This window comes from Mesoplodon bidens (assembly GCF_964165515.1).
Source record: "Mesoplodon bidens genome assembly, chromosome: 10".
Taxonomy (NCBI): Eukaryota; Metazoa; Chordata; class Mammalia; order Artiodactyla; family Ziphiidae; genus Mesoplodon; species Mesoplodon bidens.
Window position 1 is genome coordinate 46,310,962 of NC_138172.1, and position 12,324 is coordinate 46,323,285.

The 12,324-nt window shown below is 51.1% G+C and overlaps 1 protein-coding gene across 1 annotated transcript in view; it reads right to left on the reverse strand.

Moving 5' to 3' along the window:
• CCDC13 (coiled-coil domain containing 13) overlaps positions 1-12,097 on the reverse strand; it is a 29,686-nt gene extending 17,589 nt beyond the window's left edge. The window contains exons 1-6 of the mRNA XM_081247602.1: positions 12,043-12,097; positions 11,193-11,419; positions 9,173-9,321; positions 6,662-6,804; positions 4,987-5,076; positions 824-940 (exon numbers count right to left, since the gene is read on the reverse strand). Coding sequence (XP_081103728.1) covers positions 824-940; positions 4,987-5,076; positions 6,662-6,804; positions 9,173-9,321; positions 11,193-11,413 — 720 coding nt within the window. The 5' untranslated portion in view covers positions 11,414-11,419; positions 12,043-12,097. The remainder of the gene's footprint in view (positions 1-823; positions 941-4,986; positions 5,077-6,661; positions 6,805-9,172; positions 9,322-11,192; positions 11,420-12,042) is intronic.
• Positions 12,098-12,324: the final 227 nt, after the last annotated feature.

The window sequence follows — 12,324 nt, forward strand, 5'->3', positions numbered from 1 at the left end:
CGTGCAAAGCCACTGACAAGGGGCCATGTCTGAGTGCAGCAAGGAGGGGGTGCAGCTACCGAATGTCACTTGGGGATGTGTGGTTCCAGAAGGGCCCAGCTTTGTGGCTGTTGCAGAGAGGTGTTCAGGCCCAACTTCGAGGCTTTGAGGTGGAAACAGTACACCCCAGCTTGTGCCCTGGGCCCCTGTGCAGCCTGTCATGGAAACCCATCTAGCATACCAAGTCTCTAGTGCTTGTTTCCACAATAGAACTCTGTTTTGGAAATCTTGGCTGGTCTGAGTGGTTCCAGCAGGAACCGCTGCTGGTGGTACAAATGCCAGAGAATTCACTATGTAAATAAAAATAAATAATGAACCAGCTGGGCCTGCCTCCCAAGTCCGAGCATTTTCCTTTGAAAGGGGCCTTTAACACACAAACAACCTTTACATTTTCTAATATTACGGACAGCAGAGGGCAGGAGATGGGTCTTGGTAGGCTTCCAAGTCCAAGGTGCCTTATTAAGGAGATGCCCAGGATCTATTGGGGTGCACATAGCACAGGGAAGGTTTAAGAGCCTCTCCAGGGTGGACAGCACTGTCTTCCTCGGTCCAGGGTTGGGCGGGCACCACAAGGGCCTCTATGCAGGGCCCTGCAGGCAGCCGGCAACCCCCCTCACCGGATGGGTCTGTTTCAAGGAAGGAAGTTACTGGATCTGAGCCTTAACCCAGAACAAGCAGCATGATGCTCACAGGGCCAAGCTCCTGAATGGAAGCCATTGTCCCAGCCATGACCTTCCCAGTCCCAGGCCCACCCACGAGGACCTGAACCCTGGCCTGGAAATACCTTATGGGCCACCCGGAGCTCCTGCTTCACAGCCTGGATCTGGTTGCGGAGGTCACTCATCTTCAGGTTTGTGGCCGCCAGCCTGTCCTGCAAGACCTTCACCTCTGGGCTGTCCTGCTAGTTGGGAAAGACGGGAGGGAGAGCAGTCATTTGAGGCCTAGATAGTAACAATAATCACAGCCTCCGTTTATCCAGGTATGTGCAGGTACCACACGAAGTGCTAGACAAGGAGGAACTAACTTCATCCTCACAACCCCTTTGAGGTAGGTTCCGTTACCGATGCAGAGCAGAGGCTGGAGGGGGGTGACCCCTCGGCTTGGGGGACCTGGTAGGTAAGGGGGAGCGTGGATGTGGATCCCGGCAGCCCAGCTTTGGGGGCTGAGCCCTGTGCTCCGAGGGTGGCGCACACAGGTGGACGTGGGTGGTGGCCGCAGACAGGGAGCATCTGGAGGAGGCTGCTTCCCAACTCCCAGACACTCCCAGGCTGTGGGCTCTGCTGTGCTCAGAGACTGGCATCCTAGCAAATCCATCCTCACTCAGGATGAAGAGGGGCACTGGCTCCTTTAGCGAAGGCAGCCCCAGCTTGGCAGGAGGGCCATGACCATCCCAACTTGGGGCCTTCCTCTCCTAGAATTGTCAGACTGGGCCTTGGGCTCCCTTTCCTGGCAATGAGCTCACTGAATAGAAATAAGGACCCAGTTTAATCCCCAAATGCTCCATATCTGTGGCTTGAAGAAACCATGAAAATTCTGCCTGCTGGAACACTTAGCAAAGTCTTTTTTAAAAAAAATATTTCACTTAAACTATTTGGATGAAACTTTTCTCAAATGTGTTCCCCACTTATGACTTAAATAGAAGTTCCTGAAACCCTCAGAACTTTGGCATTAAAGGGGCTCCAAGGTCAGCCCATTCAAACCCTTTCCATAGGTGATGCAGATAAGGTCCAGAGAAGGGAAATAACATGGCCTCACAGGCACACAGCTGGTTGGGGTGACAGAAGTGGGATTGGAGGCATGGTCCTTTCTTTGCACTGGCTGATTCTCCCAATATAAGCTCTTGCTGATGCCATGGCATCGTGGTGACAGAAACATTGGTTGGTGGGTTGAGTGTCCCATCAGGCAATGACACTAAGACCATCTGCTCCTGTCCCAACAGATCAGGTGGACTAGACTTCTGGGAAACAGGATGGGTACTGCAGTGGCTTTCTGAACTTTCCTTAGTAGCCACAGACAGAACCTCCTGTGAATGCTAGTGTGAAAGATAGATCCCAGAAGACTGGGTCTGGGGAGTTCCATGGACCCCAGAGGCTCTGGGCAGCCCCGCTGAAAACCACTGGTCAAGGAAACTAGACCTGCACACAGGGCCCAGAAGGCCTGGACTCATCCAGTCTTCTCATCTAGGAAATGGCTGCTTCTTCACAGCACCCCCAGGAGGCTAAACAGAGTAACCAGTGTGAGCAGAATTTGCAAATTGGGAATTTACATAAAACATACATGCATCTTTCTTTAATCTATATTTTTGTATGTCCTTCCACCGCCTGGCTGTATGCCATCCCTCCCCACTGGTGTTGGGAGCCTGCCTGCTCCCCTGCTAAGGTGCTGCTTTGAATCTGCCCTGGGTTGGGAAGCAACAGTCCCTGCCTGTCAGATCTTCCGTGCCATGAGCCCCCTGCTGGCTCTGGTGGTTGGCGGTGCAGGAGCCTTGAGAGCATTTGGGAGCCTGAGGGCACGGAAAGAGCACACCGACTGGATCCGGATCTGAGACCCAGATGGCAACGACTGTCTCCAAAGCCTCGTTTCCTCTTCTGTGAAATGGGGGCACGTTATGCCAGCCTCCGGGGTACATGTGAGTGTCGATGGGATAACGCACGTAAAGGGTGCCATCGGGGGCAGATTCTGACGGGGGGCGATACTGGGGGCATAGCCTGGCTTGGGTGGGCAGCTGGCAAAGGCGGCTGAGGGCCATATGGTGTTCTGGTGAAGGCATCACCCCCACTGCTCTGCCAGGCCCCAGACCTCCCCTCCCAGGAAGCTGAGCCAACCCTACCTGCCTGACATTTCAGAGCTGTTTCTGCCCGGAGTGAGATTTCACAGGCTGTGTGGGTGCCTTGGGCCTGGGCACGCCCTTCCCCCACCCCGGGCTGTTTCCTCTGAGGCGATACTGGAAATGGTGTCCATGGGAGCAGATAGCGCAAAGGCCGCTCACACCACAGCTTCACGAGGCCCCACGCGGAGTGAGGGCGTTCAGCTCCACTCTGGAATGTGCTTGGAGCTCTGGGCTGGGATGTGGAGTGAGCCTGCAGGCTCCGGAGTATGGCCCAGGCTTGGGTCGCCCTGAAGAGTCTAACGAGGGGGACGTGGCTATTGTCCTCTCTCTGATCAGAAGATGCCCGGGAAAACACGTGTCCTGAGGAATGGAGGCTGCAACCCACCATGCACTCTTCCGTCAGAACACTCCCAGGCTCCCTGCAGCCACAGAATGAAGTTGGAATTCCTACTCCAGCTACCATCAAGGCCTCCCTCCACAGGTGACCCCGCCCCAGCTTTGTTTGGATGTGTTCCCCTTTTCCTCGTCGGGGCCCCTGGGCTGCAGCCAAACGTTATCCAGCTGATGCCCAGCTAACAAACAAAATAGGAATATTGACGCTTTCCTGCTCTGAGCTTGCACCACTTCTGCTGGAAGGGCCACCCCCATCTTCCTGCTCCAGCAAGGCCACCTGAGGAAGCCCTCATCCATCCCACCTCCTGGCCGCCTCAGGTGGAGCGTGTGCTCCCTCTGTGAACTCAGAGCCTAAGGGCTTTCTCTGAAGGCCCTGTCCCCCTCCTTCCTTTAGTATGCTTACTCATCTCCCCTCTTGAGCCCCCTTGTGGACAGTGGGCCTGTCTTTGATTCTCTGTGTTCCAGGGCTCAGAACATTCTGTCAGGCTCAACAAGTGACTGAACAAGTAGTTTCCCATTTAGGACAGCCCCAGTCAGAGGTATGGATAAACGAGGGGTAGCTTAGAAGTGTCCCTCAGAGCTGGGAAGGGCACTGAACGACACTCAGTCTAGCATCTGCTGAGGGTGGAGCCCCTCCGTTGCCTCCCCAGCAATGAGACAGATCTACACAAGACTAGCCTTCAGGAGACATGTTCACCCCTGACCTGGAACCTGAGGGGCCCATCACTCGAGGGCAGTATTCTCCTCAAGACAGGCATGAGGCGGCTTGATCTTGAGTCATAGACAACAGGGAAGATTGGGTGGCAAAGGGGCACTGAACTAGGAGTCCTGAGGCTTGGATTCCGTTTCACCAACTCATTTGGCTTCTTAAGAAAACCATGGGGAGGAATTCCTTGGTGGTCCAGGGGTTAGGACTTGGTGCTCTCACTGCCAAGGCCCCAGGTTCAATCCCTGGTCGGGGAACTAAAATCGCATAGGCTGTGAGGTATGGCCAAAAAAAAAAAAAAAAAGAAAGAAAAGAAAACCAAGGGGAGGCCTCCTGGGATGTTCTTGAGACTCTGAGCTATTTATTGTCTGGCTTGGGCTCCATGCTCCTCCCCGGTAGCCCACTGAGTCAGACTGCCTTCCTTTCACGGAGCTGCAATTCCCATGCCCTGAGTTTCATGGAGGCTCATTGGCTTAGAAAAAATGGAATCTTGGGAACAGCCCCATTCCCAATAGTCACTTTTACGCTGTAGATTTGGAGTTCCACAAAGGGAAGACTTCTTACAATATGGATTGCCCCAGCAAAAACCAGGGATCCATTGAGGAGTGAGCTCCCTGTCCCTGGGGTAAGGTAGAGAGGCTGGATGTCTCCCCAGTAAGGATGCTGTAACGGACATCCTTTACAGCTTGGCTGAGAGCAGGAGGCTAATTGGATCAGGTCTTCCTTCCCTCCTGGTCCTGAAATTCTAGGATTCCAGGGTCCTCAGGCCCCTCCTGACCTCCCTCTCTGGGGACTAAATCAGAGTTAGCCCCTCACCAGCCTTCACTGGGGCATTCTTGGCCCCAGACAGTAGACTTGGTCACTGTCACCTGATGGCCACTCTGAGGATGCTGCAATGGTGGCACTGGCTCAGCAATGGGGTGGATGCCGGACAGAGGCACCTACGCCCCCAGGGAAGAGGGGAGGCCCAAGCCCATGGCTGCCTCACACACTCCCCAGCACAGAAGAGAATTCATACCAAGACTCTGTCTCCTACCTGGGCCTTCGGCAGCTTGGCTCCTGCGTTGGTGGCTCCCTTGGCTGGCAGCCTGGCCAGGGCCATCTGCAGCTGAAAAAGCAAACCTGGCACTTAATATTTAATTCTGCTCAGCAGTTGTGGCGCCTGAGTGAAGGGCTCTGGTGCTGCTGTCGGATGTGTGGTCACGGATCTCAGCAGTCCGTCCCTTCAGCTCATTTTAAGGCCCATGAATGGAAGAACTCTCCTTTACAAGGCGCTCTGCGATGGGAGAGGGTTTAACTGATTGTCTGCCCCACTCCCCAGTCGCAGCCTAGGATTCACGAACAGCTTAGTAAATAATGATTCTGCAACCATCGTCTGCATCTAACAACAGCCTGGGAGGCGGAGAGAAAAGGAACTACGGACTTCACATCACCGTTGAGGGGACAAGGTCAGAGACACTGAGAAACCTGCCACTCAGGCTCATGGCCTGGTGGCCAAGACCACTGCTGTATACAGACAGCCAACCAACCCTTTAAGGGTTTCCCAATTGTCCTTCACACAAAGACCATCCCTGTCTGACAAGGCTGGGCATGACCCGCCCTCCTACCTCTCTGACCTCATCTTGCTCCAGGCTCGGCCACATTGGTCCCCTTTCAGGCCTTTATTCCTATTCAGGGACTTTGTACCTGCTGGGCCCTCTGCATGAAGCCCTCTCCCCCACCCCTCTGAGTCTGGCCCCTTCTCATCCTCCAGGGACCCACTGTGCATACTCGCCCCTCTAAGGGGCCCTCGATGCTGGTGTGTCTCCAGGAGGGCAAGGACCAGGCCTATTTTGCTCCCCACGGTCTCCCCAGGGCCTGGCCCAGAGCCTGCGATGGTTCTCAAAAAATACGTTGTAGAATAAAGAAGGTCTAATTCAATGCCAAGTGTAATGACTGTGGAGGATTTTGGAGAGCAACAGCACTGGATGTGAAATCCGGCACCACCACATGCTGAGTGACTTGAGAAAGCCTCTTAACCTCTGCCAGCCTCGGCTCCTCCAGCCATATTAGGAGAAGCTGAGTAGGTTCGCTCTAGCTCCTGAGGGACCATGAACCGCTGGGGCTTGTGCCCTCTCTCGACTGGAGGGGTTTGTCATTAGCTGTGGGAAGGTAGGGGCAGCAGAAAGAGGAAGGTGGACAAAAGCGAGACGAACTGGTGGGATGCTCCTGGCTCTAGCTTCATATTAGCAAGGATCCCTGTTAACTTATCCAACAATGCCTTTCTGGTGCTAACTACCTGCTAGCCACTGTTCTAAGCATTTTACAGTGTTAAGTCATTTAACCCTCAGAAAACCTTGGGGTGAGTGCCGTTATAACTGCCACGTGACAGGTGGAGGAAACTGAGGCACAGAGAACTTATGCCTGGCTCAAGGTCACAACACAAGTCAGTAGTGGAGCTGAGAGTCACACCCAGGTGGTCAGGCTCCAAGCTTGCGTCCTCCTTGCTACGTCAGGCTCTCTCTCCACCGCCTGCGTCCTCCTTGCTTCCCGGCACTTTCCCCTCTCAGGATATGACAGAGACTGAGGGACTCACTGCAAACACTGACCCACCAGTCCTTGGGAAGGACCTACAGCATCTAAGTGTGCTCCCTCTCTGGAGGAGTGGCGTGGGGTACGGGGAGGCCGGGGCAGGGGCGCCTGAGGCCCCTCACCTCTTGCTCCAGCTCCTGGATGCGGTTGCTCAGCTGCCTCACTCTGGTCTTCGCACCCTCGGACTCTGCCATCAGCACCCGGTTCTTTTTGGACAGCTCAACGATCTTGGTGGCAGTCACATCCCCAGCCATACCAGCCGTCCCTAAAATGAAGGAAAATGGTAAGATCAATTAAAAACACAGGCCCACACATTGAACAGGCTTGCTGCTGCTGGCCTGGGCCAGCAGCGATTTGGGCAACTGAGTAGCTGCCCTCGGCCACCTCCTGTCTGTTGAAGAGGATTAGGACACATCACGAGAAAGGAGAAAGAACCTGGGGAAGGAAACCAAACCTAGAAATACAAATGGTCCAGTGGTGAGTTCTCTGGTTATGTTTTCCTCCCAGGACCCAAAAGCATTACAAATCCTGGAACTAGACATCAGAAAGAAGTCTAAGAGAAGCCCTCTCTAGTCCGAAGGGCAGGAAGTGGGGCTAAGAGCGAGCCAGGGCTCTCTCCCAACCCTGTCTCCAGACAAGCCCCACTCTTGAAGCTGCAACCCCATTATAATGGGGGCATCAGTGAATGGGCAAGCACAGAAATGCTAAAATATCTGGGTAAATATAATAGACGATTTTGCATCCTTCAGTTTTTTAAAACGTATAATGGTTGAAAGCAAATATGATAGCATAGTCTGATGGGATGTTCAACATATACAGACATAATACATATAAAAGCTGCAATATAAGGGGGGAGGGTAAAGGGACTTATATGGTGGTAAAGTTTCTTCATTCCACTTGAAGTGGTAAAATATTAATTCTAAGTAGACCATGAAAAGTGATGTGTGTTGTAAGCACTAGCGTAATCACTAAAAAAATTGTACAAAGAAATAGAAAAACTAAACTAAAGCAAACACTAAAAGTCCACCCAAAGGAAAACCAGTTCATCAGCTGTCAGCAGCCTGTCACTGTAGCCTGGTTTAAAAACATGAACTGAGACTGTCCGACTTTTCTCTTCAAAGCATGAAGTTGGGGGCTTCCCTGGTGGCACAGTGGTTAAGAGTCCGCCTGCCGATGCAGGGGGCACGGGTTCGTGCCCCGGTCCGGGAAGATCCCACATGCCGTGGAGCGGCCGGGCCCGTGAGCCATGGCCGCTGAGCCTGCGCGTCCGGAGCCTGTGCTCCGCAACGGGAGAGGCCACAGCTGTGAGAGGCCCGCGTACCGCAAAAAAAAACACCCCCCCCCAAAAAAAAACCATGAAGTTGGAAATCAGAAATGGGGACTTCTGAGTGAGGACTGGATTTAAGAGGTCTTGAGGGAGGCTCAGGGCTGGCACTCAGATGAGGCCATGAGCATGCCAGCAGAAGCAGCAGAAGACAGGATGTGGGGCAGGCTGGAGAAGAGGGAGCAGGCCCTGTCTCCCAGGTCTCCTGGGGTGAGGAGGCATCTCCTGCTGTCCCCGGAGCCCATCAACTTCTCGACACCCTTGCAAAAGCTGCCCCTTCGCATCTGAACCCCGAGCCAGGTTAGGTGTTATCTTCTCTTCAGTGTGGTTTTGTTTTAGACAGAAGAGGCCAAAGAATGGAGGGAAGCACAACAGGCTACCAAGGGCCTTTAAGATACCAGATTCCCCCTGCTTTTTAATTCAGCACTGGTCCTCTGGGTGCACCTACTCTTAAAGTCATTTACTAGCAAAGGCAGAGAGAGATGCTCTGGCAGATGCCAGGTGAGGCATCATGCCCTCTGTGATTGTTGACACTGACTTTGTGCTTTCTCAGTCAGCCACCTGGGAATTGCTCAACGGGCATACATCGAGCAGAGGACAATCAGGGCCAAGGTCCCCACCAGATCTGTAAGAACAAGGTCTAGCTCATAACCACAGGGTCAGTGGTCAATGTCCAGCCCACACCCACAGGGCTAAGGTCATCTCCAGGCCCACAAAGCCAAGGTCCCTAACAGACCCACAGGGTCAAGGTCTCCAGCAACAGAACCAAGGTCCAACTCCGACCTGAAGGGCCAAGGTCCACTGTACATGCTGCTGGATCCCAGGAAATCCTCCCAGAACGGCGAACTCCCCTGTCTTGTCCACCCTTCTGGAGCAGCAACAGCAAGTGGTGTAGAGTAAATGCCTACTTCCACTGGGGCTTTTTCGCGTCCATGATAGTGTTTGAGCCAGAGCATCCAGATAGAATGGGTGCCGTTGGCCCACTGAACACGTAGCGAGCATCACGGAGAACTCTTGTCATGAGTCCCAGGGGTGTCACCCACACTGCCTGGAATGCGTCTTCTGCCCCTGCTGTTCTCGTGCTTCCATTTCCCAGCATGCTGGCCTACCTGGCCTGCTCCATTCCTCTCCCCTCTCCCTCATTTCCAGGATTCATCTGGACAAGCTTGAGCACAGCGGAACCTTGCACTGTCTCTTGAGCACCTGCCCTCTGGAACCTGCTGTTTTTCCTGCCCTGTAGGCTCCATGGCAGCTGGGCCAGCCGACCTGGACTTCAGAGCAGAAGCTGTCGCAACAGCGGTGGAGCTACCTGTGAAGGCAAATCTGTCCTCTTCTATTTTCTTTTTGAGGTGTTTGATTTCAAAGTCCCTCTCCTTCAGCAACTTATACAATCGCCCGTTCTCATCCACTGTTTCCCTGAGTTGATCCCGAAGCCGTTCGATCTCGTCTTCAAGCATCCTGCAAGGCAAAGGCAGAATCACAGGAACCGATGGGCAGGGGTCAGGCCTCCACAGCCCACGTTTGCTGTACCTGGTTGGGCTCTGGGTGGAGATAAGAACTGGTCTGTACAAAATAGGGATGAGAAATTAAGGGAATCTCAGTGAGCAGATTTTTAACACACTGTTCTCAAAACTGAACTATTAAGGACACACACACACAGTGAAAGGAGAAAGAAGTTTTCAACAACATGGTTTACTACGGATTCAACAGAGCTATATAAAACCCCACCCAGAGAATTCATACTCCTTTCCAGCATCCATGGAACATGCATAAAGATGTATTATAATTTAGGCTTCAAAGCCAACCTTAGCAAATTCCAAATAATGGACATTATACAGACCATTTTCTTTAATGGCAATTGACTAAAATTAGAAATCAATACTAAAAAGAGAACAAAAATAAAATAAAATACAGAACTCCAAACCCATCATATGCTTGGAACTGAAACACACACACACACACACACACACACACACACACACACACTCCTAAATTATTTATGGGTTAGGAAGAAATCATAATTTGTATTATGAAGCATTTAGAACGGATTGACTGTAGAAGCAATATGTATGAAAACTTGCAAACAGCAGCTAAAGTGATACTTAGAAGGAAATTTATAGCCTTAATTGCATATGTATATTAGAAGACGAAAGAGGAATTGTCTAAGCCTTAAGTTGAGACCAGGTCTCTGGGTCTCAGGTAAACCCAATAGGAAATCAGAATAGGTGGCTAGTTTTGTATATTACAATTGTCTTGCAAGTCATTTTTTTTAGAACTTTAAAACATGAGAAATATGTGACTGGTGGGTCTGTGATCACTTCCACCATTAGGCATGGAGCCAGCTCCATAGAGGCAGTTGCTCAGGAAGTAAATAAGTTACAGATATTATAGATAACAGTAATTATTAACTAACAGCTATTATTATTGTTGGTGTTATTCTACCAACAGCTCAAGTCTCCACAAATTCCAGTTTCTCTGACTTGGGGAAAGATCATTTGGGAATAGGTCTGGGGTTAACTTAGAGCTAATATTTAGGAGCCGTATGAATTTTTTCAATTATTGAGAAATCTTTATTTTTTCCTAATTAGCATTTTTCAGTAGAACATTGTGAAAATCGAGAAACCATGAAAAGTAGAATTTGCAGATGGAGAAGATAGATTCTGGGTGAAACCAGAAGCAAAGAGATAGCTCAACAACTGCTGTGATTTTTTTTTTTTTTTTTTTTGCAAAATGACTAGCAAACGATTTTGTTTCAATCCAGACTCCTGCTTCTAATAACCAATATAAATCAATGCATCTGTGTGACATTGGCAAATTTAAAGCAAAATGAGAAGATTCTGGACTCCTTTCAACTGTTTCACCAACCATATAAAAGCAAGGAATCCATAAACTGCTTCTTTAGGACAGGTATGTCTATGTGTCTTTATGTGTCAGGGAAGGGAAATTGACACAGGAGAACAGTCCCAGTTGAGGTTTGGAGTAGTGATCACCTGTGAATCATCAGAGCCAGCCAACCAGCTCCTCAAAAACCAAAACACATTTTTCACGAAAGAGAGACTACGTAAGAAAATTCAAGTGAATAAACTACACCTTGATGAGTTTCAATTTTTCCATTTGACTTTAAGTGGTTTTTGAATACACTTCAGGTCAAATTATGTCCCTTTATCCAATGCAAGAGTCTTCAATAACAATCTCTGTGTCAAAACTTCTGGGTCTCAGCTGATAAACACACATCTGGTCAACCTGCCTGTTGAACTGTCTGCCATCATTCTCCCCCACCTTCCCTACCTCCCTGCAGTGCTCCTGGGAGAGTCCAAACTTGCATTTACCTCTGCTCAAAGCTGGTTTTTGAGTTCTGCTCCCCGGCTTGGAGGACGCTGAGGCCATCAGAGATCTCCAGGGGCTCTTTTTGGTCATCAGCTCTGCTTTGGAGGCTAAGTTCTTTTTCCTTCCGTTTCTCCATCTGTTTCTGTAACCTTCTGTGCTGCATCTCCTGCATGGCCCTGAACTGGAGCCTCAAGGTGTCCTCTGAGCCTTCATCCTCTGCCATCTTGCCCTTGGAGTAGGAAAAGAAGCCTGAGCCTAAGCAAACTCCACGAACTGCTCCTTTCCCAAGAGTGCTCAGCACATAGTCAGCCCTGTCTACAACCCCCAAGACTGGAGTTGGCTGCTTATCTTTTCATGTGTGCATGAGGAAGCTTGGAAGACCCACCCTCACTTCAGGTCCCCTGAAAGCCAAAGCTGAGAGGAGCTAAGCTCTACACACCCTCGCATGCCTGAATGTGCCACCAGACCTCGAATGGCATCAGAATACTCCCCCCATCACTCAGATTCAACAGTTCACTCCTTCCTGTCCCTAAAAACAGTGGCTCTCAACTCTGGCTGACCATTAGAATCTCCTAGGAGTTCCTAAAATATAGAAATGCTGGGGTACATCCCTGGACCATTTAAAATCTTAATTCCTAGGAATGGGGCTCAGACATCATTACTGTTTTTAACTAAGGTATAATTTTAGGTTGAATTATAACTTACATATAGTAAAGTGCGTTAAGTCCTGAGTGTACAGCTCAATAAATCTTTACACAGGTATGCAGCCCTGGCTCCGGCCAGGGACCCGGTGGCTGCCGGCTCCCCCAGCTCCAGCCCGGGCCCTTCTGTACTTTTCCCCACCTCACTTACAGTGGTCACTCCGCTGCTGCCTTCTTGGGCTGCAGCAGACCGGGCACCTCTTTCAGACGCCTTCTTACGCTGCCCCGGCAACCGTCACCAGGGAAACCAGCCACGCCGCTGCGTGACGTCCTCATGAGCCTACGGCAGCAACGAGGTCGCCGGGAGTTCAGGGAGTTCGGAAAAGGACAGAGGCGCAGATGGTCCGGGTTGAGGCGGTAAGTACATACGCGAGGTGGGCTGACGGATGAGGGAGTCTTGTGTATGAGACTTTAAAGTTGGCCCAGTGGTCCG